The 27,240-nt window shown below is 48.0% G+C and overlaps 1 protein-coding gene across 9 annotated transcripts in view; it reads right to left on the reverse strand.

The window, feature by feature from the left end:
- CadN (neural cadherin) overlaps window positions 1–26,956 on the reverse strand; it is a 724,585-nt gene extending 697,629 nt beyond the window's left edge. For 6 of the 9 annotated variants that reach the window (XM_069324352.1, XM_069324342.1, XM_069324346.1 and 3 more), the window contains exons 1-2: window positions 18,041–18,140; window positions 13,188–14,566 (exon numbers count right to left, since the gene is read on the reverse strand). In XM_069324352.1, coding sequence (XP_069180453.1) covers window positions 13,188–14,496 — 1,309 coding nt within the window. In that variant the 5' untranslated portion in view covers window positions 14,497–14,566; window positions 18,041–18,140. Of the gene's footprint in view, window positions 1–13,187; window positions 14,567–18,040; window positions 18,142–26,438 lie in introns of those variants that run through there. The other 3 variants (XM_069324357.1, XM_069324337.1, XM_069324325.1) reach the window with 2 other exon arrangements.
- Window positions 26,957–27,240: the final 284 nt, after the last annotated feature.

The following is a 27,240-nucleotide window of genomic DNA, read 5'->3' on the forward strand; positions in this document are numbered from 1 at the left end:
ACAGTACACTATAAAATCCCAATGATTTAGTAACTGTTCAGTCCGTCATCCTAAGGTTTCCCTACATCAAGAAACTGTAGTACTAAAGTATTCTCTCCTAACCTACCAGAGGACCTAAACCAGAAAACGGGACAGCACGTCACTTTCACGAGCCCCTGCCATTTTCTAGTACGACGATTTTTGGCGTTAGGTTAAGTATGCGTCAAAATGCGACGCTCTATTCGGAGGACAGGTTGAATTGTTTGCCTTCACCAGTCGAATTAAGGTAAAGAGACTGGAACCCAAGTGCTGAAACTCAACCGTAGCACGCACCCAAAGCTAAGAGTCAAAGCACCCAAAGCTTAACATCCGGACAAACCCAGGAGGGAGCTGGGGTTGTCAGCTAGTTATTTGGGACCCAGGATAGGGGTGTCTAGTTACTTGGGGGGAGGGCTTAGGGCTTCAAAGTAACTAGCTAGCAACAAATCAGCTTTGAACAGGGTGTAACAAGATTATGGTCTCAAATCACCAACGTCGACAAGACCATTAAATACTTGCGATGAACTTGCCCGTAAGACGTTGACAATGGTTCAGCAAACAACAGTGATAAATACGCCAGGACTTGAGTTAAGACAAGTCCGCTCGTGCTCCAGTACACGGGGCTCGAGGCCTCTGGGAGGCCAGGCCAGGCCAGGTGCTGGGGTCTGGCGGCCAGCAGTAGCCCAAGTACCAGGATTAAGGCGTCAGGTTAATGCGCGTATACAAATAACTGGAACTATTAGTAATGTTTCTGCAAGTACAATGTCAGTGCCTTGTTCAACTCTTATAACCCTCTAAAGTTGCCAGAATGACAGGGACGTCAGTCAGGATGCAGACAATTACTATTAATAAATACCAATCTATTCAAAACTTACTCCTTAGTCTTTATTTATTCTCCAATGATTATCCTCTCAGTGGTTAATTAATTAATAATCAACAGCTTGTAGTACTCTATAATTCCCTGGCTTTTTGTAGTGTAATTAACGAACATTCCTCTCCCTCCACGGTTTTAACAATTAATTCAGCAATTAACATCACTATGACGACGCGATGACTGACGCAGAATCTTCAGTAAACGGACATGTGAACTCTGAGAAGAATATGCTGTAATTAACCGGACAATAAGATGACATCACGTATCAGCTATTAATTACAGTATGTAAATTAAAAACAATTATACCGGCGGGTTTCAATACCCGGTGATTCATTATGACAACCGTTGTCTAATTAAGGTATTGGAGTGAAGGTGATGGAAGGGTGTGATAGGAGGGGGAGGTGCGTGGCATGTGGGGCGGGGGCGAGTGAAGGGAAACAATCAGAGGTCCGCGGTTGTTCAACATTCTCCCAGCGAGCATAAGAAATATTGCCGGAACAACCGTGGACATCTTCAAGAGGAAACTAGATTTATTCCTCCAAGGAGTGCCGGACCAACCGGGCTGTGGTGGGTATGTGGGCCTGCGGGCCGCTCCAAGCAACAGCCTGGTGGACCAAAGTCTCACAAGTCAAGCCTGGCCTCGGGCCGGGCTTGGGGAGTAGAACTCCCAGAACCCCATCAACCAGGTATCAACCAGACAGCAAAATGGAAGAAAACGGGAAAGTGAAGGGAAACTTATGAGGGTTGCAGAGGAAGGGGACGGGAGGGAAAAAATTATGGGGGGGGGGCGATGATAGAACCGCTTGCGCATGTTAAATTAGTGATAAGGAAGCCATATTTAGGAAGATGTTAGGAGCTGCATCAGTCGTTAGGACTTTTGCCTTAAGTGAAGCGAGAACGGCGCCAAGGCATAAATAACAATGGCGATGTTAATTCAATACTGGTTAGCAAGACATTCGTTTATGTTTCGTTAATAATTATGGCGGAACAAATTCAATAATTACCAAATTAAGTTTACTTTGGCATCACCAAAGGAGAGTAGCCTGGGTAGTAGTAGTAGTGATTGGGCAAAGTAGCCAATCACCAGAGGGGGGGGGGGGTCTGACAGCAGAGTGGACAGCGCTCGGGATTCGTAGTCCTGAGGTTCCGGGTTCGATCCCCGGTGGAGGCGAAAACAAATGGCCAGTTTCTTTCACCCTGATGCCCCTCTTACCTAGCAGCAAATAGGTACCTGGGAGTTAAGACAGTTGCTACGGGTTGCTTCCTGGGGAGGTGTAAGAAAAAGGAGGCCTGGTCGAGGACCGGGCCGCGGGGACGCTAAGCCCCGAAACCATCTCAAGATAACCTCAAGATAACTATACTGTTTACGAGAGCAATAATCTAGCCGTGTGTAGCTGTGAGGAAGAGACGCCGACACGTGCTGGAGCAAACAACTGTGTAGGTGCACACTACCCGGGCCGTCCCAAGAACCGGGTCCCGGGCCGTCCCAAGAACCGGGACCCGGGCCGTCCCAAGAACAGGGACCCGGGCCGTCCCAAGAACAGGGCCCCGGGCCGTCCCAAGAACAGGGCCCCGGGCCGTCCCAAGAACAGGGCCCCGGGCCGTCCCAAGAACAGGGCCCCGGGCCGTCCCAAGAACAGGGCCCCGGGCCGTCCCAAGAACAGGGCCCCGGGCCGTCCCAAGAACAGGGCCCCGGGCCGTCCCAAGAACAGGGCCCCGGGCCGTCCCAAGAACAGGGCCCCGGGCCGTCCCAAGAACAGGGCCCCGGGCCGTCCCAAGAACAGGGACCCGGGCCGTCCCAAGAACAGGGACCCGGGCCGTCCCAAGAACAGGGACCCGGGCCGTCCCAAGAACAGGGACCCGGACCGTCCCAAGAACAGGGCCCCGGGGCGTCCCAAGAACAGGAACCCGGGCAGTCACAAGAACAGGGCCCAGGGCCGTCCCAAGAACAGGGCCCAGGGCCGTCCCAAGAACAGGGCCCAGGGCCGTCCCAAGAACAGGGCCCCGGGCCATCCCAAGAACAGGGACCCGGACCGTCCCAAGAACAGGGACCCGGGCCATCCCAAGAACAGGGACCCGGGCCGTCCCAAGAACAGGGCCCCGGGCCGTCCCAAGAACAGGGCCCGGGCCGTCCCAAGAACAGGGCCCCGGGCCGTCCCAAGAACAGGGCCCCGGGCCGTCCCAAGAACAGGGCCCCGGGCCGTCCCAAGAACAGGGCCCGGGCCGTCCCAAGAACAGGGCCCCGGGCCGTCCCAAGAACAGGGCCCCGGGCCGTCCCAAGAACAGGGCCCCGGGCCGTCCCAAGAACAGGGACCCGGGCCGTCCCAAGAACAGGGACCCGGGCCGTCCCAAGAACAGGGACCCGGGCCGTCCCAAGAACAGGGACCCGGACCGTCCCAAGAACAGGGCCCCGGGGCATCCCAAGAACAGGAACCCGGACCGTCCCAAGAACAGGAACCCGGGCCGTCCCAAGAACAGGGACCCGGGCCGTCCCAAGAACAGGGACCCGGGCCGTCCCAAGAACAGGGACCCGGGCCGTCCCAAGAACAGGGACCCGGGCCGTCCCAAGAACAGGGACCCGGGCCGTCCCAAGAACAGGGACCGGAACACCTTTTGTCTTTGTCAAAGTAATGTGCTAGAGAAATAAACAACTCCTGTACCTGGATATATGAAGTCCGGATGAAAAATCGTTAAAGTTTTCTTGAAATTTACGGTTCACGCTGCAGGGGAAGACGAAGAAACAGTCCTTGAAAACCTGGCACGGAAATTTAATAAGGCTTTGAACAGCGGAAGATGAAGGAGGGTGGTGGTTGAGGGAGAGGAGGGAGGGTGGTGGTTGAGGGAGAGGAGGGAGGGTGGTGGTTGAGGGAGAGGAGGGAGGGTGGTGGTTGAGGGAGAGGAGGGAGGGTGGTGGTTGAGGGAGAGGAGGGAGGGTGGTGGTTGAGGGAGAGGAGGGAGGGTGGTGGTTGAGGGAGAGGGAGGGTGGTGGTTGAGGGAGAGGAGGGAGGGTGGTGGTTGAGGGAGAGGAGGGAGGGTGGTGGTTGAGGGAGAGGAGGGAGGGTGGTGGTTGAGGGAGAGGAGGGAGGGTGGTGGTTGAGGGAGGGGATGGAGGGTGGTGGTTGAGGGAGGGTGGTGGTTGAGGGAGAGGAAGGAGGGTGGTGGTTGAGGGAGGGGAGGGAGGGTGGTGGTTGAGGGAGAGGAGGGAGGGTGGTGGTTGAGGGAGAGGAGGGAGGGTGGTGGTTGAGGGAGGGGAGGGAGGGTGGTGGTTGAGGGAGGGGAGGGAGGGTGGTGGTTGTGGGAGAGGAGGGAGGGTGGTGGTTGAGGGAGGGGAGGGAGGGTGGTGGTTGAGGGAGGGGAGGGAGGGTGGTGGTTGAGGGAGGGGAGGGAGGGTGGTGGTTGAGGGAGGGGAGGGAGGGTGGTGGTTGAGGGAGAGGAAGGAGGGTGGTGGTTGAGGGAGGGGAGGGAGGGTGGTGGTTGAGGGAGAGGAGGGAGGGTGGTGGTTGAGGGAGAGGAGGGAGGGTGGTGGTTGAGGGAGGGGAGGGAGGGTGGTGGTTGAGGGAGGGGAGGGAGGGTGGTGGTTGAGGGAGGGGAGGGAGGGTGGTGGTTGAGGGAGGGGAGGGAGGGTGGTGGTTGAGGGAGGGTGGTGGTTGAGGGAGGGGAGGGAGGGTGGTGGTTGTGGGAGAAGAGGGAGGGTGGTGGTTGAGGGAGGGGAGGGAGGATGGTGGTTGAGGGAGGGGAGGGAGGGGAGGGAGGGTGGTGGTTGAGGGAGGGGAGGGAGGGTGGTGGTTGAGGGAGGGGAGGGAGGGTGGTGGTTGTGGGAGGGGAGGGAGGGTGGTGGTTGAGGGAGGGGAGGGAGGGTGGTGGTTGTGGGAGAGGAGGGAGGGTGGTGGTTGAGGGAGGGGAGGGAGGGTGGTGGTTGTGGGAGAGGAGGGAGGGTGGTGGTTGAGGGAGGGGAGGGAGGGTGGTGGTTGAGGGAGGGGAGGGAGGGTGGTGGTTGAGGGAGGGGAGGGAGGGTGGTGGTTGAGGGAGGGGAGGGAGGGTGGTGGTTGAGGGAGGGGAGGGAGGGTGGTGGTTGAGGGAGGGGAGGGAGGGTGGTGGTTGAGGGAGGGGAGGGAGGGTGGTGGTTGAGGGAGGGGAGGGAGGGTGGTGGTTGAGGGAGGGGAGGGAGGGTGGTGGTTGAGGGAGGGGAGGGGAGGGAGGGTGGTGGTTGAGGGAGGGGAGGGGAGGGAGGGTGGTGGTTGAGGGAGGGAGGGGAGGGAGGGTGGTGGTTGAGGGAGGGGAGAGGAGGGAGGGTGGTGGTTGAGGGAGAGGAGGGAGGGTGGTGGTTGAGGGAGAGGAGGGAGGGTGGTGGTTGAGGGAGAGGAGGGAGGGTGGTGGTTGAGGGAGAGGAGGGAGGGTGGTGGTTGAGGGAGAGGAGGGAGGGTGGTGGTTGAGGGAGAGGAGGGAGGGTGGTGGTTGAGGGAGAGGAGGGAGGGTGGTGGTTGAGGGAGGAGGTAGGCGTGATGGGGTGGGGGCAACGGGTGGAGGGGGAAGAGAAGTGAGAGAGGGAGAGCTGAGTCAGCCACTAACCCTCAAAATCAGTGGAGTGGTAGCCAGCAGCCAGCCAGCCACTTAGCTCTGCCCGTAAGGCCGAGGATGAACTCGGCGACCTGAGGGACTCTCGCTCTTCTCGCTGTGTAAACTCTCTCTCTCCAGCTCCTTTTGTTGAACCGGGATCTTTAGCAGACTCTGCGCTAGCAGCTCTGAATCACCCTGTTGTTAGAGCCACTTCTGAAGCTCTGCGTCAATCAAGCGCCCTCCTTCAACGTAGGCTACCTTGTATTACTTAACTTCCATGACCTTCTCATTTGCACCCGGAAGAAATAACTAAAAAAATACGAAAATCAGTAACTTTCCTAGAAGTGAAAATGCGAACTTCGTTATAAATGATCCATTAAATTTATGTACGAGATCATGAACACACTGCTAATATTTAACAATTCCGTTAGTACGTAATCTTGAACAATGAGGCTACTAATACCTGTCATATTCGCGGCCAGCCGACCAGAGACGGAGGGTGTCATCACACCAAGTGGGCGCTGAAAGTGACCTCAACGATGATAAACACGTGGCGGCTACGGACACCAACGGCCCTTCAGGCACCAATAAACAAGACGACTGACCCAACGCGGCAAATTGCACAACCAGACTCCGGGTCGTTGGCTGGCTTCACCCAGTAAATCACAGCTTCGCCCCCCCCCCCTCCCCCACACACTCACTAAGGCACAGGACCAAGGAATCACAAGACGTCCCGAACCTGGAATAGTCAACAAGTGACCACTGAGTTGATAACACGAACACGTGTTATCAGAGTAGGAGCTTGATTCCTTACCTTACCTTGATGCTCACACCAGGAAGACCGCTCACGAAGAACAAATAGGATAGGAAACCCTCCTGGAATTATAAGGCTAATAAACTTGGGAAGGAAGGAACTATCAGTAGAAAGCGCCCAGCCATTACCACTATATAGCACTGGGAAGGGGTCAAGGTTTTGGGATGGGACGGGGGAAAGGAATGGTGCCCAACCACTTGGACGGTCGGGGATTGAACGCCGTTCTGCATGTAGCGAGACTGTCGCTCTACCGTACAGCCCAAGTGGTTGGGCAATAAACTTGGGGGTTAGTTGTACACGGAAATTCTCTCTCAAAGCCCAAATCCAACGGTTGATGAGCCGCTTAGTCTGTACAAGGTTGACCAACATAAATGTCTTCAGAAACCTAAAGTATTCATTTCAGTAGTAACTGTGAGGTGGAGCGTGTGTGTAGGAGAGGGGAGGAGAGGGGGAGGGGAGAAGAAGAGGAGGGGAGGAGAGGGGAGGGGAGGGGAGGAGAGGGGAGGAGAGGGGAGGAGAGGGGAGGAGAGGGGAGGAGAGGGGAGGAGAGGAGAGGGGAGGAGAGGGGAGGAGAGGGGGAGGGGAGGAGAGGGGGAGGGGAGGAGAGGGGGAGGGGAGGAGAGGAGGAGGGGAGGAGAGGGGGAGGGGAGGAGAGGGGGAGGGGAGGAGAGGGGAGGAGAGGGGGAGGGGAGGGGAGGAGAGGGGGAGGGGAGGGGAGGAGAGGGGGAGGGGAGGAGAGGGGGAGGGGAGGAGAGGGGGAGGGGAGGGGAGGGGAGGAGAGGGGGAGGAGAGGGGGAGGAGAGGGGAGGGGAGGAGAGGGGGAGGGGAGGAGAGGGGGAGGGGAGGAGAGGGGGAGGGGAGGAGAGGGGGAGGGGAAGAGAGGGGAGGGGAGGGAGGGGAGGGGAGGGGAGGGGAGGGGAGGATATGGGAGGGGAGGGGAGGAGAGGGGAGGGGAGGGGAGGAGAGGGGAGGATAGGGGAGGGGAGGATAGGGGAGGGGAGGAGAGTAGAGAGGAGGGGAGGAGAGTAGAGAGGAGGGGAGGGGGGTAGAGAGGAGGGGAGGAGAGTAGAGAGGAGGGGAGGAGAGGAGGAAGGAGGGGAGGAAAGTAGAGAGGAGAGGAGGAAGGAGGGGAGGAGAGAAAGAAGGGGAGGAGAGAGGGAAGGGGAGGGGAGAGCAAGGGAAGGTAGACAGGATAGGATGGATTGGGTTGTGTTTAAGAGTAGGGATGACGTAAATGTGTACAAACACATAGGGTCTAAACCCTCATATTTTAGACCCTATGCCATAATAAGACCATTCTGGGTTATGGGCACCAGTGTGGATATGGCAGGCAACGACTGACTAGCTGCGTGCTTCACAAACAAGTAACACACCTGTGGAAGCTGAAGTACCTAAACGAGCCACAGAGGCAATGACAATAATTATTCCATGTGAAAACTAAACAAAACAATTACGCTAAGTAGCAGTGGTGAAGGCCTTTCAGAGATTCAAATGTAGATATGACAGATCCCAAGCCTGTGTATATTTTATTTACACACACAAAGGTACAATGAATTGTAGTTATTGGTGGCATACTCTCCTGCCAAGAAGCCCGTGCCACCACAGAAACCACCAAGTTTGTACATAATACGGTGCATCAGCCTCAGAGGGGGGGGGGGGCCTCCCCCAACACCGGAGCTCTACCCGAGTAGTATGGGTGAAGTGACCCACCTGGACATTCCTGGACAGTTACGTCACACGACCCACCCGTCACTGTCACCACCACCACGTCGTCGTCGTCGTATCCAAATCTCTAGACTGTCCCTTCCCCGCGCTTACACTCGTGTTACTTCGCTACCCCCACACCTGCCACGCGCGTAGCATGTCAACACTATAATCACCAGGTACACACAGCCTGGCCCACCTCGACTGGCCTCGTGCCAATATAGAGGGAGACTCTCCCTCAAGTACTTCACAATATCGTCGAGATAGCACATACATAATGTACATTGTCAAACAAAACCACAAAGCTTCAATGTATTACAAACCTCACGTCTTGCACCTTTAAGACTAAATTCACAACCGGCTGGTTTAAGTATTTTAAAACTATTCCTCCTCTTATCAATAAAAATGTAAAACCATTATAAAGAAACCTAATTATCGAGAAGGGAAACCGTTACTAACAAGCCTAATATTACTCAGAACATTCAGTGAACAGTGAAACCCGGAATATAGGAGCATTTCCTGTGCAGGTGGTGACGCGAGGAGGCGGGCGTGGTGGCGGGGAGCCGCACCTGAGGAAATTGTTCACGGCACCCAATCACTGCCCGCCCGCTGCCGCCACAACTTTCAAAATCAAGAGAAAATTCACCCACCCGAAAGGTTGAAATAATAATAATAATAATAATAATAATAATAATAATAATAATAACAACACAGTAATCTACTGCTCGTTCCCGGGAAACAACCCCCCCACTCGAAATTTCTCAACTTTAGAAAGTCGGCTAATTACTGGTAAGAGATGCACGGCAAAATGGAAATTTCGTTCTCCCAAATATTTCCGAGGTGGTAATTTTCTATAAAATAAATGAATAAAAATAAAGCTACAAAAGTTTACATATTGGAGATGTCGGGTACAATCAAGACTGCATCTAGGCCTAACTAAGCATCTAGGCCTACCAGTTTATTAACCCCCTCGCGATGTCCTACCGAACCAGAGAACACTGTCATTCACACTTAACCTTCCAGCTTGAGTGTGTGTGACTAGTATATTAATGACCTAACCCAACGTTTGATGACTTGTGTGTTCTAACAACACCAATGACCTATTGTTACGGTGCCTGAGAATTGATATATCAATCAATCGGGCAATTGCAAGTTATGAAAATGCAGGTTAGCGTTCAATCCCCGACCGTCCAAGTGGTTGGGCACCATTCCTTCCTCCCCGTCCCATCCCAAAGCCTAATCCTGACCCCTTACAAGTGCTATATAGTCGTAATGGCTTGGCGCTTTCTCCTGATAGTTCCCTTCCCTCAACAGGTAACATCAAGTGCCAAATTATACTATAAACTGTAAAATTATACGTGTATACACACACACACACACACACACACACACACACACACACACACACACACACACACGCACGCACGCACGCACGCACGCACGCACGCACGCACGCACGCACGCTGTGCCCAAGTTCGAGTAAATAGAACCATTGTTAGGCTTCGTTCACATATCACCGATAACAGTAACAATTTTGTTAACAAATCTGTTTTATAAAACAAATACTCATTAGTAATATATGTTTAGACAATGCATTAGGCTACCGGAAAGGATCTTGTACGGATATCACCATTGTCCTACACAACTGGCACTATTTCTTATTCATTATAATTACAGCATTGCCTCTACCAGCCTACCATCGATTCATTCCTTCGACTCTTTATTGGACGCTGAGCCTTGATGGAATGTTGATGTGTCTTCCCTTTATGAATAGTTTACACTACGTATACATCAGTAAATACTGCTAATAACAAAATTGTCAATAGTTGTATGACAGACGTTATCGTCTGTACCCAAGAAAATATACACAAGGATCACAAGATAAAGACATTACAGCCATCATGAACTTCTGATCCCGTCAACTAGCTCAGTACATGACTCACTACTTGCTTTGAGCGAGCCCCGGGACAACGCTCCCAGCACGCTCCTTCTCTTGTTACCGGCTGCCGTTGCTCATTTGCAATCACAAAGGCATGTACAGTATATGTAATGTAATTGCTCACATACCTGGCCAATATTTTTAAAAACACTCCCGGGGCTCTCTTCACTCTATCTAATGGGTCTGAAACTAAAATTTCTTGGTAACCTCTCATCAAACAAATTAGTTGTGTTTCGAGTCTACATAAGTATAACAAACTCTCTGGTCTATACCAACAAGCTGGGTTATTCTAACAGTAATTTAGTTTGCAGATATTCGTTATGTAAGCTATGAATAACATTAGAATACGTTATGGATATTTACCAAATTATGTACCAGACTGGTCGAGGTGCTCCATGTACCAAACTGGTCGAGGTGTCCCCCACCCATGTACCAAATTGGTCGAGGTGTCCCCCCCCCCATGTACCAAACTGGTCGAGGTGCCCTCCATGTACCAAACTGGTCGAGGTGCCCCCCCCCCCATGTACCAGACTGGTCGAGGTGTCCCACCATGTACCAAACTGGTCGACGTGCCCCCCCCCCCTCATGTACCAAACTGGTCGAGGTGTCCCGACAAAACATCAAATGACGTATACACGTACTTTTCATAACCAGATGTTCTAAGTAACTTAACATAAAAGTCAAGAGGATTTGTTAACCTTCCCTCCAAATTAGATCCAAATCCTAAGTCACCAGCTAACGAGATACATTTAAGAAAACACTAAAAACTAACAGATCACCCAAGGAGCAACTATAAGGTGTGTACCTGGACTTACAACCGGCCAACCTTTTTCCTACAAGGACTGAAACACTATCTTGAAGTTATCTAATAATTTCGGGGCTTAGCGTCCCCGCGGCCCGGTCCTCGACCGGGCCTCCTTTTTGTTACACACCCCCAGGAAGCAGTCCGTAGCAGCTGTAACTCCCAGGTACCTATTTACTTTTAGGTATCAGAGGACATCAAGGTGAAAGAAACTCTGCCCATTTGTTTCCGCCTCCACCGGGGGATCGAACCCGGAACTCAGGACTACGAATCCAAAGTGCTGTCCACTCAGCTGTCAGGTCCCCCACCCCCAAATAACCACTAACCTTGTGGTTAATTGTGTTTATTAATAAACATGGGACATGGCGCAACACTGATCACATTCTTATATTAAACAGCATTTTAGTATCATACAACCAAGTATGAACTCTAAAGTGAACATGACCCTCCCATAATCCTTCCCCGTCACAATTTACCCACCCTAGCCCATGATAAAAAAGAATTGGCGTTTATATCAATCACCCCACGACCCGGCACGGGGAGGGGAGGCACAAATCTGGATACAATACTGCAGAAGGCTATTGGAAAAAATAAGGATACTTGAAATATGACACCCATCCATCCACCGTATCTTACACAGTACATAGGGATTAGCAGCAATGTAAACTAATTTCGTCACACTAAGAAACACGTACAAACAATTCATTAATTATCGCATTAACCTCATATTCGTCTTATGAACAACACACGCCTTGAGTGATTTCACTTAGGAGGTAAACAGTTCAAAAGTTTAAAAGCCCCAATTTAGATAAAACATTTTTGTCAGTCAATTTTCAGTAATTTGTCAATTCAATTTGTCAATTTAGGCCTACATTTATTTGACATTCTCAACTGTCATAACTGAGATTTTAATAACTGGGTTACACACCATATTAAGATACCTTAGGCAACAACAAAACACGAACAAAGATTTACAAATATATAAACATTAAATAAGTCAATGCACATGACGCAAGATGACTAAGCAGGTACCAGACGGGATGTACTCTAAGTAATTAATTACGAAAAGAATGCACCAAGCCCGGAAGGCTATATAGCCTAGAGGATGTAGCCTAGTCTCATGCAGTCTCAGGCACACTCGAGCACCCTCATGCCATCACGCGTCATCATGAATGATCTAGCCAAGCAGGAAACGCTGCAATAGTCCGGAACTGACTAATACTTGTTGATAGAAAGCTCAAGATGTGTATAGAAGACCAGCAGCTGGTCTGAAACATGTTTTGAAACGACCAGCAACAAAATCTGCCCCCATCTCACCGCCTAAATCATCTGTAATTACTTACTCTCATACCAATTTCTCCAACCATTTTAAATTTAAACTAAGTTGTTATTCTGAGCAAAAAGAACAATCAGATTCACTTACATATATGACCATTTACTTTCCAAAAGCCAAGCGATCTGTTAATAATGATTTACAGTATATTGAAGAAAATACTGTATGTACAGTAGCGTATACAACTAACTCTGAACATGTAACTAAGCACTAGTTCACCAGGAAAAAAGGAGTCTAGTGCGCCTATTTTTCAACTCCCTATCACGCACGTAACACTAAAATTTTGTCGTTTCTTGCCATATAAAGTATTGAAATCATTCTAGCAATGCCGAGCTGTATTTTTCTATTTTTATTATTATTGTATAAAATGCTAATATTGGTAGGCACTGGTATTTTCTGTGGCTTTGGAAAAAATATTATAAGTATGCAATATACATTAAGTACCAACTTCAATGTACAGTATACCATTTAAGTGCATTATATACGGGTTTTCAAACTATAAACTCAAGATTTATAAAATCGTGATATTATCAATGATTCATGTATTTTTTCATTGATTGCAATCTACATAGCAAACTGTTAGCGATGGTAAAATATATACGTAATGCATTTCACGGGGCCTCGTAACCTAACCCTAGCAATAATATATGACACTATAGGTTCATGTCCAATGTGTTTTGGTTGGTAGAGTTCGGTCAAGATGAACTCTTTACAAGTTGAATGGGAAATGGCTCTAACAACCTAGGCTACTTATAATACAGTAATCTTATTAGATGCAGAACCTTTCAATCCATGTATTATAATGCTACTTTTGATAAATGAAAAATTAAAGAAATTATTGATATTTGCAAATAATACAGCTACTCTAGAAAATTACTAACAAAACTCTTAATATGAGACACTATACGCCAAAGACAGGTATCTATATAAATGTATAAAGATACCTTTATACAATTTGAAAGATATCAAACCAATCTAAATATTGTACACATGCAGGTCAGGTAATCTAATGAAAGAATCATCTTTTGATCTAGGGCACTTGCTTGCTTGGACTAGCCCAAATTATATATATCCTCCTCCATACTTGAACTGGTTGTCATGGTATATTTTCTAACGCTCCCTATAAATAAATCATGGAGTACTTACCATTACGATCGTTGTTTGTGATGGTGACCCAGAAGTCGATCGTCTTCTCGGGGCCTAGCTCCTCGTAGTCCCATTTCTTCTTGATTCTCACCGCACCGTTAGTGTCAACTTCAACCCAAGGGTTATCATCGCGGATTTTAAATGTTTCCCACTGAATTTCCTTCTCGAGTTGGAATACGACCTTGCCCTCGACGGCTCCGTCAGCCTCAGAGAACACCAGCTCCTTTGTATGGCGGAGCTGACCTCGCTTGACTCTCTTTTTGGCACTGCGCTTAGACATGGCGTGCTCTGGGTATACGTCGTAATCTATGTCGTTGCTTTCCCCAGTGAACAGGGAATCGCTAGGATAGCGGAACTCGATATGAGCTTTAGCCAAGGTGTCCGAGTAGAGCGTGGGTTTCCGCTTATCAAAGGCCTCCAGCTCCAATTCGTATACCAAGGTTTCTGGAGCCTCTATTAACATTATCTCTCCAGTCTGTGGCACGACGGTGAAGGTGTTGGACGGGTAGGCTAAGCGATAAACAACCTTGTCCCTGTCTCCGTCATGGGCGGTTACACGACCTATTTTGTCAAATCGAGTAACGTTAAGGGGGACGAAGAAGTAAAACACGTTCTGTGTAAAAACCGGAGCATGGTCGTTCATGTCCAAAATATGAACATTGATCTTAGCTTTTGCCATGTCCATGCCTTCTTTGTCGTAAGCTCTTAATACCAACTCGTATAAATCTTCAGCCTCTCGATCTAGTGGTTTCCTTGTGACCACCGTTGGGATTCCGCCGACGTGGTGAAGAGCGAAGACAGAGTGACCACCGAGGAGCTCGTACTTTACGTCCTCCTCGCCCATAGCCTCCAGGTCATCCAGGCCTTGGAGTTCAGTTCCAGGAGGCATGTTCTCGTAAACAGCAGCATCGTACTCTGGTTTGAGGAATCGTAACATCGTCTGACGATCCTTGATGGCCACTTTAATGACATAGACCTGAACGTTCCCGTTTGGGTAACTGGTGGAGACCCTGAGTGTAACAATGCGGCCTAAGAGTGGGGCCAGCTTGGCCACAGTCATAACATCACCATTATCCAGCACAGCAAAGTAATCTGAGTACTCACTATCCATCAACTTATTCACGGTTTGGCCAGCTTTTAATTTGATCTTGTACACAATATGTGCAGGGACAACATCGTGCGGTACGGCCACATTGTACATCACTTCGGGCAAGACCTCTGCACTAACACACACGTTGGCCAGCACGACCACGAGGGCCACACCCACAAGCCCTAACACCACACTGCGAGGCAACATTGTACCAACCATCCAAACACTTCACTGCTATACTCCACAAAACGTTAACGCTCCAACACGCCACTTCATAGCCGGCAACAATCTGAAACAAAGAATTATACATAAGTTACAAAAAAAAAATACCTATACTGTATATACATAAATCGTATGTTAAAAGTGTCCACAAACAAGTACATGAATGCACTCTTTACGAAGAAGCTTAACTGGGAAGTAATTACATACCAAACTGTCATTTATCACGAAGATATAGCAACAAAAGTCTTTTCTCAGTTAAACAATATATAGTAATTACCTGTACCAAATTAGTTAAACACTAGATTAAGTTACAAGAAAATCGATAACTGTTGAGTGAGCATTCCTGGTGCACAAACGCTCAATACTCATGTACATTAACTTAAGAGTTCCAAGGCACACCCAAAGTTGCCCAAGTTATCACATTAAGTTCAGATGAGAGCTTTAACCACCTACAGCTATAACAGTATCCACGAGCTAGTTTTACTCAACTACAGAAAATGTGTTCACTTGAAGACAGTTCGTTAAATGATAACGTTGATAAATCAACAGCTCGTTGATAAATATAGTTTATAAAGCTTCGGAACTCGTGCAACGGAAGGGGGGGGGGGAAGCCTGGTCAAAATGAGAACAATACTTGACCTGGTCGCATACCTGGGTACCGGGCCAGGTCGGTACCCGGGTGCGACCTGGCCTGGTCGCAGCCACTCTACCTGGCCTGGTCGCACGCCACTCTACCTGGTCTGGTCGCACGCCACTCTACCTGGCCTGGTCGCACGCAACTCTACCTGGCCTGGTCGCACGACAGTGTAACTGGCCTGGTCGCACGACAGTGTACCAGGCCTGGTCGCACGACAGTGTACCAGGCCTGGTCGCACGACAGTGTACCAGGCCTGGTCGCACGACAGTGTACCAGGCCTGGTCGCACGCCACTGTACCTGGCCTAATCGCACGACACTGTACCTGGCCTAATCGCACGACACTGTACCTGGCCTGGTCGCACGCCACTGTACCTGGCCTGGTCGCACGCCACTGTACCTGGCCTGGTCGCACGCCACTACCTGGCCTAGTCGCACGCCAGTGTACCTGGCCTGGTCGCACGCCAGTGTACCTGGCCTGGTCGCACGCCAGTGTACCTGGCCTGGTCGCACGCCAGTGTACCTGGCCTGGTCGCACGCCAGTGTACCTGGCCTGGTCGCACGCCAGTGTACCTGGCCTGGTCGCACGCCAGTGTACCTGGCCTGGTCGCACGCCAGTGTACCTGGCCTGGTCGCACGCCAGTGTACCTGGCCTGGTCGCACGCCAGTGTACCTGGCCTGGTCGCACGCCAGTGTACCTGGCCTGGTCGCACGCCAGTGTACCTGGCCTGGTCGCACGACAGTAACTGGCTTGGTCGCACGAGTGTAACTGGCCTGGTCGCACGACAGTGTAACTGGCCTGGTCGCACGACAGTGTAACTGGCCTGGTCGCACGACAGTGTAACTGGCCTGGTCGCACGACAGTGTAACTGGCCTGGTCGCACGACAGTGTAACTGGCCTGGTCGCACGACAGTGTAACTGGCCTGGTCGCACGCCAGTGTACCTGGCCTGGTCGCACGACAGTGTAACTGACCTGGTCGCACGACTGTAACTGGCCTGGTCGCACGACAGTAACTGGCCTGGTCGCACGACAGTGTACCTGGCCTGGTCGCACGACAGTGTACCTGGCCTGGTCGCACGACAGTGTACCTGGCCTGGTCGCACGACAGTGTACCTGGCCTGGTCGCACGACAGTGTACCTGGCCTGGTCGCACGCCAGTGTATCTGGCCTGGTCGCACGCCAGTGTACCTGGCCTGGTCGCACGCCAGTGTACCTGGCCTGGTCGCACGCCAGTGTACCTGGCCTGGTCGCACGCCAGTGTACCTGGCCTGGTCGCACGCCAGTGTACCTGGCCTGGTCGCACGCCAGTGTACCTGGCCTGGTCGCACGCCAGTGTACCTGGCCTGGTCGCACGCCAGTGTACCTGGCCTGGTCGCACGCCAGTGTACCTGGCCTGGTCGCACGCCAGTGTACCTGGCCTGGTCGCACGCCAGTGTACCTGGCCTGGTCGCACGCCAGTGTACCTGGCCTGGTCGCACGCCAGTGTACCTGGCCTGGTCGCACGCCAGTGTACCTGGCCTGGTCGCACGCCAGTGTACCTGGCCTGGTCGCACGCCAGTGTACCTGGCCTGGTCGCACGCCAGTGTACCTGGCCTGGTCGCACGCCAGTGTACCTGGCCTGGTCGCACGCCAGTGTACCTGGCCTGGTCGCACGCCAGTGTACCTGGCCTGGTCGCACGCCAGTGTACCTGGCCTGGTCGCACGCCAGTGTACCTGGCCTGGTCGCACGCCAGTGTACCTGGCCTGGTCGCACGCCAGTGTACCTGGCCTGGTCGCACGCCAGTGTACCTGGCCTGGTCGCACGCCAGTGTACCTGGTCTGGTCGCACGCCAGTGTACCTGGTCTGGTCGCACGCCAGTGTACCTGGTCTGGTCGCACGCCAGTGTACCTGGCCTGGTCGCACGACAGTGTACCTGGCCTGGTCGCACGCCACTCTACCTGGCCTGGTCGCACGCCACTCTACCTGGCCTGGTCGCACGCCAGTGTACCTGGCCTGGTCGCACGCCAGTGTACCTGGCCTGGTCGCACGCCAGTGTACCTGGCCTGGTCGCACGCCAGTGTACCTGGCCAGGTCGCACGCCAGTGTACCTGGCCAGGTCGCACGCCAGTGTACCTGGCCTGGTCGCACGCCAGTGTACCTGGCCTGATCGCACGCCAGTGTACCTGGCCTGGTCGCACGCAACTCTACCTGGCCTGGTCGCACGCAACTCTACCTGGCCTGGTCGCACGCAACTCTACCTGGCCTGGTCGCACGCAACTCTACCTGGCCTGGTCGCACGCAACTCTACCTGGCCTGGTCGCACGCAACTCTACCTGGCCTGGTCGCACGCAACTCTACCTGGCCTGGTCGCACGCAACTCTACCTGGCCTGGTCGCACGCAACTCTACCTGGCCTGGTCGCACGCAACTCTACCTGGCCTGGTCGCACGACAGTGTACCTGGCCTGGTCGCACGACAGTGTACCTGGCCTGGTCGCACGCAACTCTACCTGGCCTGGTCGCATGCAACTCTACCTGGCCTGGTCTCACGCAACTCTACCTGGCCTGGTCGCACGCCCGGGTCAACACCTTTAACAAAAACAACCACTTTGAAAAGAGTGGTCAGCAACTGTATCCACTGTTGGTCCACTGTCGGAGCCAGCGTGGCTCCTCCTCCTCCTATGAGTGAACACTTCACTGAGAGCTTCTTCACGTGTAAAACACAGCGGGAGGACCTTCCGTGTACCACTGGTCCTCTTAAAACACGGCCACAACCACACCAGGTACACATCTCCACTTCACATTGATGTTTTTACCTTATAATCCAACACTTCCTTTCCCAAACTTAAAACTTTCACTTATAACCAATGCACAAGACGTTCGTATCTCATTTCCAACTAATCCGAAAAGCGCAGCACTCACTTACCACAAATTATCTCTAATATTCCGAGAGCGTCTCACAACACCCAACCACCACACTCAGCCATGACTGTTTGAAGCCTACCAGCTGTTCCTGCCAGGCGCCGCCCGCCCCACGTGGCGCAGGTGCACACCGCACCACTCTTATTTCACATTTATTTCCCCTTTACACGCCTCCTCTGAGCGTATTGTTATTTTTGAATTATTTTAGATTTTTTGTCTTCCCACGTGGTCTGTTTAAAGCCATCGTTAAGCAACCCTGTAACGACAGGAAATAATGATAAGATAAAATAAGAAAGTCGCATCGATTGTTGCCCGTGCGCATGTGCCAAGTGTGCGCAAGAGGACTCATTGAGCGATTTTTATTTACATTCAGTATCAATATTTCTCAAAATAAGTCAGGCTTGTACCAATATAATTATATATAAAAGTCACGAATAAGGCGCAAACATAATTGAACGCTTTCCGAAGACATAATATTTCCATGGCTTGGATGTGAGGGAGGACGACGGCGAGTGGAAGAGCTACTATGGAGGTGTGGGAGAAGATGGGAGCAAGGAGGGGGAACTTTGGGGGTGGAGAGGAGACTGGGAGGCTTATACCCGGGGAGCGGTGGTAGGGTGGTTGGGATCCGGGAGGGATGGCAAGCACTCTAGGGGTGCGAGGCAGGGAGGCAGAGACCCAGGGAGAGGAGGCAGGGAGGGAGGCTGAGACCCCAGATCAAAGACCTGCTGGGCACCTGCTGCCCCTCCCGTTTTCTATTACTTACGGGTTGGTTCTTTCGATTCAAGTTTCTGCCAAGATTATTGTGCTCAAGATTCACAGCCTTCGCTGGGATGCTCTTCTCCATCACCAGCTCCTCTCACTCACGGGCAACAGTATCGTCCATTGCTTTCTTTGGGATATCGTCAACTGTATTAAAAGAAAGTCTTGCCTGAGAATGTTGTTACAATAGTAACGCACCAAGATTTGCTTTTACTCGCAATAGAGATATACAGATAGGGTAGAAACCGTTGGGCACGTTTCCTTTCAGCTGATGCGTTTGTTCACCTTGCAGTAAACTATCCTACCATAAGCTGGTTGAATCTAAGCTCTCCTAAAGAATATAGAGATAAAATGTTGTGTTTTATATTTGGTGTGGACGAGGTGTGTGACGTCATTATGACGTCATAAGCATAATGGTATAGGTCTTAGAGATTACTGCATATTTTCCAACCGTATGACGTCACTAGTCTGGACGAAGTACACGAAAGTATACCACTACAACGATATTACATTTATATATATATATATATATATATATATATATATATATATATATATATATATATATATATATATGTCGTACCTAGTAGCCAGAACGCACTTCTCAACCTACTATGCAACGCCCGATTTGCCTAATAAGCCAAGTTTTCATGAAATAATATATTTTCTCTATTTTTTTTCTAATGAAATGATAAAGCTACCCATTTCATTACGTATGAGGTAAAAAAAAAATATTGGAGTTAAAATTAACGTAGATATATGACCGAACCTAACCAACCCTACCTAACCTAACCTAACCTATCTTTAAAGGTTAGGTTAGGTTAGGTAGCCGAAAAAGTTAGGTTAGGTTAGGTTAGGTAGATTAAGTGGTCGAAAAATCATTAATTCATGAAAACGTGGCTTATTAGGCAAATCGGGCCTTGCATAGTAGGCTGAGAAGTGCGTTCTGGCTACTAGGTACGACATATATATATATATATATATATATATATATATATATATATATATATATATATATATATATATATATATATATATATATATATATATATATATCAAAATATTCAGGACCATTCAGGCTTGTTCGCATATATATATATATATATATATATATATATATATATATATATATATATATATATATATATATATATATATATATATATATATGTCGTACCTAGTAGCCAGAACGCACTTCTCAGCCTACTATGCAAGGCCCGATTTGCCTAATAGGCCGAGTGATTTTCTTTATTTTTAATAAATTGTTTCCAATTGCTTTTTTTGAATTCTTATTATTATATTATATCAAGAACATAAATTGTTGACTTACTTATGTTAGTTTAGGCTAGGTTAAGATAGGTTGGGTTAGGTTAGGTAGGGTTGGTTAGGTTTGGTCATATATCTACGTTAGTTTTAACTCAAATTTAAACAATTTAACTTATACATAATGAAATGGACAGATTTATCATTTCATAAGAAAAAAATTGGAAAAATATACAAATTCAGGAAAACTTCGCTTATTAAGCAAATCGGGCCTTGCCTAGTAGGCCAAATACGACGTTCTGGCTATTAGGTACAACATATATATATATATATATATATATATGCGAACAAGCCTGAATGGTCCCCAGGACATATGCAACTGAAAACTCACACCCCAGAAGTGACTCGAACCCATACTCCCAGAAGCAACGCATCTGGTATGTACAAGACGCCTTAATCCACTTGACCATCACGACCGGACATAATGAGGTGATAGCCGAGGCTATTTGAACCACCCCCCCCGCCGGCACTCGGATAGTTATCTTGGGCATAGCATTTTACCAAATCACCTCATTCTTTGGGGCAACACGTGAGGAACACAAATGCGAACAAGCCTGAATGGTCCCCAGGACATATGCAACTGAAAACTCACACCCCAGAAGTGACTCGAACCCATACTCCCAGAAGCAACGCATCTGGTATGTACAAGACGCCTTAATCCACTTGACCATCACGACCGGACATAATGAGGTGATAGCCGAGGCTATTTGAACCACCCCACCGCCGGCACTCGGATAGTTAATCCATAAGTGGATTAAGGCGTCTTGTACATACCAGATGCGTTGCTTCTGGGAGTATGGGTTCGAGTCACTTCTGGGGTGTGAGTTTTCAGTTATATATATATATATATATATATATATATATATATATATATATATATATGTCGTACCTAGTAGCCAGAACGCACTTCTCAGCTTACTATGCAAGGCCCGATTTGCCTAATAAGCCAAGTTTTCATGAATTAATGTTTTTTCGACTACCTAACCTACCTAACCTAACCTAACCTAACTTTTTCGGCTACCTAACCTAACCTAACCTATAAAGATAGGTTAGGTTAGGTTAGGTAGGGTGGGTTAGGTTCGGTCATATATCTACCTTAATTTTAACTCCAAACAAAAAAAATTGACCTCATACATAATGAAATGGGTAGCTTTATCATTTCATTAGAAAAAAATAGAGAAAATATATTAATTCAGGAAAACTTGGCTTATTAGGCAAATCGGGCCATGCATATTAGGCTGAGAAGTGCGTTCTGGCTACTAGGTACGACATATATATATATATATATATATATATATATATATATATATATATATATATATATATATATGTCGTACCTAGTGGCCAGAACTCACTTCTCAGCCTACTATGCAAGGCCCGATTTGCCTAATAAGCCAAGTTTTCATGAATTAATGTTTTTTCGTCTACCTAACCTACCTAACCTAACCTAACCTAGCTTTTTTTGGCTACCTAACCTAACCTTACCTATATATATAGGTTAGGTTAGGTTAGGTAGGGTTGGTTAGGTTCGGTCATATATCTACGTTAATTTTAACTCCAATAAAAAAAAATTGACCTCATACATAGTGAAAAGGGTAGCTTTATCATTTCATAAGAAAAAAAATATAGTAAATATATTAATTCAGGAAAACTTGGCTTATTAGGCAAATCGGGCCTTGAATAGTTGGCTGAGAAGGGAGTTCTGGCTACTAGGTACGACATATATATATATATATATATATATATATATATATATATATATATATATATATATATATATATATATATATATATATATATATATATATATATGTCGTACCTAGTAGCCAGAACGCACTTCTCAGCCTACTATGCAAGACCCGATTTGCCTAATAAGCCAAGTTTTCATGAATTAGTTGTTTTTCGACTACCTAACCTACCTAACCTAACCTAACCTAACTTTTTCGGCTACCTAACCTAACCTAACCTATAAAGATAGGTTAGGTTAGGTTAGGTAGGGTTGGTTAGGTTCCGTCATATATCTACGTTAATTTTAACTCTAATAAAAAAAAGTTGACCTCATACATAATGAAATGGGTAGCTTTATCATTTCGTAAGAAAAAAATTAGAAAAAATATATTAATTCAGGAAAACTTGGCTTATTAGGCAAATCGGGCCTTGCATAGTAGGCCAAAAAGTGAGTTCTGGCTACTAGGTACGACATATATATATATATATATATATATATATATATATATATATATATATATATATATATATATATATATATATATATATATATATTTAACCTATACAAGTGTGATAGGAAAATTAGGTCACATGGAGGAGTGGGTCTGTATATTAGGGAAGACTTTGTATGCTCGGAGCTCCTAAACGTTACAAATGAGGTGGTAGAGGTACTGGGATTAAAAATAGAGAAAATAAATTTAGTGATTATTCTAATATACAAACCGCCAGATGCAACGGCTGAGGAATTCACAGAACAGATAAGCAAAATAGAGAATAGCCTTGATAATTTGGAGAACCCGATATCTGATATTATCTTCCTAGGTGACTTCAACTTGCCTAGTCTAAGGTGGAAAATAGCAAACAATAATATTATACCAGGAAATCTATCAGGACCTAACCAACCACAGACTAGAGAACTACTTAGATTCTGTGACAAATTTTCACTCAATCAGCAGATATCGGAGCCAACGAGAAATGAAAATATTCTAGATCTGGTCTTTACGAACAATGAAGACATTATCAGAGACATTACGATATCAGATACCACATACTCAGATCACAAACTCATTGAAGTGCAAATGACCATCAATACTCAGAATAGACCTAAAACGTTGATAAAGCGAGAGGGGCTATTCAGTAAATTCAATTTTAATAATAAAAGGATAGACTGGGAGATAATAAACAGGGAACTTACAAACATTCCATGGGGAACTGTTCTAAGTAATACAAGTCCTACAGAAGGAATAGAAAAACTGACTTCAGAAGCGTATCAAGTCTGTCTGAAACATGTTCCTTTGAGGAAAGCCAGAAAGAGATCTAACGAAGAACGAGAACGCAGACGACACTATAAACGCAGGAAAAAAATAACGGAACTACTTATGCAGACACGAATTTTCCGTCAAAGAAGGAATAATTTAAATAAGGAGATTGAAGAAATCGAGCGGAAATTGAAACACTCATATGAAACTGAAGAAAGGCAGTTAGAACAGAAAGCAATTCAGGAAATAAAGAAAAATCCAAAATATTTCTTCTCATATGCGAAATCAAAAGCAAAAACCACTGCCAGTATTGGACCTATTCGTACAAGTGAAGGTTCATACACGGAGGATGACAAAGAAATTAGTGAAATCCTAAAAAAGCAGTATGAGGACATGTTTAGCACTCCAATAAACAACATGAAGGTGGAAGATCCAGACAATTTCTTTATGCGGGATATTCAAACCCCTGTAAATATAACTGATATAAACACGAGCGCACTAAATTTTGAAAAAGAAATTGAAAACATGCCCATGCACTCGGCCCCAGGTCCAGACTCATGGAATTCAATATTTATAAAGAAATGCAAAGTGCCGGTAGCACAGGCACTCAGTATAGTGTGGAGGAAGAGCTTGGACACGGGGGAGATACCAGATGCACTTAAAGTAGCAGACATAGCCCCTCTACACAAGGGAGGGAGCAAAGCATTGGCAAAAAATTATAGACCAGTTGCACTAACATCGCACATCATAAAAGTATTTGAGAGAGTGATTAGGAGTCAGGTCACCAATTTCATGGAGACCAATGACCTTCACAACCCAGGCCAACATGGATTTCGAGCGGGAAGATCGTGCCTCTCACAGCTACTTGAGCACTACGACAAAGTCACTGAGGCATTAGAAGAAAAACAGAATGCTGATGTGATATACTCGGACTTCACAAAGGCTTTCGATAAATGTGACCATGGCGTGATAGCACACAAAATGAAGTCAATGGGAATAACCGGTAAAGTAGGACGCTGGATACTCAGTTTTCTGTCAAACAGGACTGAGCGAGTAACGGTCAACCATATAAAATCTAGTCCAAGTGCAGTGAAAAGCTCTGTACCTCAGGGTACAGTCCTTGCACCGCTGCTTTTCCTTATTCTCATATCAGATATAGACAAAAATACAAGTCACAGCTTCGTATCATCCTTTGCAGATGACACAAAAATCAGTATGAAAATTACCTCGGCTGAGGATACTGAAAAACTTCAAGCTGATATTAATAAAGTTTTCGACTGGGCATCAGAAAATAACATGATGTTTAACAGTGATAAATTCCAGGTACTCAGGTACGGTAAAAATGAGGACCTTAAACATAATACAGAGTACAAAACACAATCAAATGTACCCATAGTAGGAAAACAGCATGTAAAGGATTTGGGAATAATAATGTCTGACGTTTAAGGAGCATAACCAAGCAAATATTGCGACAGCCAGAAAAATGATAGGATGGATTACGAGAACTTTCAAATCCAGTCATCCCATCACAATGGTTGTACTCTTCAAGTCACTTGTGTTGTCCCGTCTTGAGTACTGCTCAGTACTCACTTCCCCCTTCAGAGCAGGAGAGATTGCTGAAATAGAGGGAATACAGAGAACATATACGGCACGCATAGACGCAATAAAGCACCTAAATTATTGGGATCGTCTCAAAGCCCTCCAAATGTACTCACTAGAAAGAAGACGAGAGAGATATCAAATAATATACACGTGGAAGATACTGGAGGGCCAAGTACCAAATCTACACAGTAAAATAACAACGTACTGGAGTGAACGATATGGAAGAAAATGTAGAATAGAACCAGTGAAGAGCAGAGGTGCCATAGGCACAATCAGAGAACACTGTATAAACATCAGAGGTCCGCGGTTGTTCAACGTCCTCCCAACAAGCATAAGAAATATTGCCGGAACAACCGTGGACATTTTCAAGAGGAAACTAGATTTATTCCTCCAAGGAGTGCCGGACCAACCGGGCTGTGGTGGGTATGTGGGCTTGCGGGCCGCTCCAAGCAACAGCCTGGTGGACCAAACTCTTACAAGTCAAGCCTGGCCTCGGGCCGGGCTTGGGGAGTAGAACTCCCAGAACCCCATCAACCAGGTATATATATATTATATATATATATATATATATATATATATATATATATATATATATATATATATATATATATATATATATTGTCACGTGGAGGTGGGCCGGGGCTCTGCTAGCACTCGGCTGCTAGAGGCTCAAAAGGCCGAATACTCAGCCCCTCCGACTCCCGGGATTCACCGGAGTCTCCTTGGTCACACAGGAGAGGACCAACAATGCCCACCTCCGCAGGTCTTTGCTTCCACCACAAAAGGGGGTGCCACTGATTCACCCTGGAAGCCCTTCAGTCAAACAGGGGGAAACTGCTGTTAACAGTTCCGGCCTAGACCCGTGGAGGAGTGAAGGAAGACTCAGGCTTACCTTATAACCATAACCTCCCTGAATCTTGCCTGCCAGACAAAAAGGTTGCAGGAACTCCTTTCCCGCCTGTCTTTTCTATCTTCTTCTTAACAAGGTCGCCAGCTGGGTTATTATATCTGCACCCCAGCAATGCAGTTCAATGGGTGTATTATATATTGTTTGTAGCCAGATTGCTACTCCCATAGATCTGCTACTAGACTGTTGGCCCAGGGTACTCTCCCAGGAAGGTCTGTGTGGCTTTACCTCTCTCTAGCCACTACGTTACTAGCTGCCACCATTCAGGCACTGATACTGATCGGATGGCTAAGGGTACACTTTTATATAGGTCCGTGCTGTCTTTACCACTCTCCAGGCAATAAGAACTTCTATAGAGAGCGTAGTGTTCCCTAGGTGGTACTATGATAACCTTCGTGTATGCTCATAGAGAAATATTATAAATGGAGACACACTTAAACACAATGATAAAAGTGTGAATTTACTGATGCAAATTACATGATCACACATACAATCACAAGTAATACATGAATATGAAAATAAGGATAATAAGTCTGGAGATCGTCAGCCTCTTCTTCCACGACCTCCAACACTCCTTCAACTGGGCAGAAAGACAGGAGTCCCACACTCTCTCACAGGAGGGCCTCTTCACCACGTCGGCGCCTCTTCTTCACTGTCCTGCCATCCATACACAATGTCCCCTCTGACAGTCCTGGACACAAGCTGCCTTGCAGCCTATTCTACTACTAAAGTATTAATGTCCTATTGCCACATACATAAGTAAATATTGTGGCCTAACTAGCCTACTCACACAAGGGGTAATGGGAGGGAAAATGATCTACCTTACAGTCCTGGCTCACGACGCCTGTCCCTCGATGGTGTGAGGTTCCCACGCTTCCTGAGTCGATCCTTGACGATCCAGGACGTTCCACAGGTCCTCAGGTGTCGTGGAGCCTTCGCGTCGTCGCCGTTCCAATCCCTGAGATTCAGCTACCCCAATCCTGGTTCATCGATGGGCACTGAGCTAATCACTATTTTCCCACACTCGCCCCTTCCACAAGGCGTTGCTCCTTATCCTAGGAACGGTGTCGTCCTTCCAAAACCCTCAGTGGATGTGACCCGGTCACAGTTAGGCTTGCCCGCCACACCTTTCCAGGCCCTCAACGTCCAGCGTCGTCGCCGAATATTTTCCAAGTTTGGCACTCTTTTGCTCAATAAACTTGGTTCCTTCTTGCTTCCCAGAAGCGCGGGGTCTCCAATACATAATATGGGCTGCAATAGCCAGCTCTAATCCACTAAGAAAGGCTTGTAGAGCCTCAAATCCTGGAGAGCTGACCGAGGTGAGTCCTCTCGCCTTCACGGTCAGGTCAACTCTGACGTTGGCGCCGCCCGGGGCACTCGGTGACGTCATGGCGGGCCCTGATTGGTCGCCCGCGACCTGTCAGCCAATCCGCGATCGGCTAGTGTCCCTTCCAAAACGTCATATCTGCAGTAGGGGATACTCTTTCATTTTATATCAGGGCGCCAATTTCCCCTTACTTACAACTTATAATGTAACTTTCTCCCTTCAGAATGTATAATGTAATCAGGGAGAGCTGATATGACTCTTAAAGCGGGTAAACGAAAGAAATAGGAGAGGGCACC

The sequence above is a fragment of the Procambarus clarkii genome, chromosome 2, assembly GCF_040958095.1.
Source record: "Procambarus clarkii isolate CNS0578487 chromosome 2, FALCON_Pclarkii_2.0, whole genome shotgun sequence".
Classification (NCBI taxonomy): domain Eukaryota; kingdom Metazoa; phylum Arthropoda; class Malacostraca; order Decapoda; family Cambaridae; genus Procambarus; species Procambarus clarkii.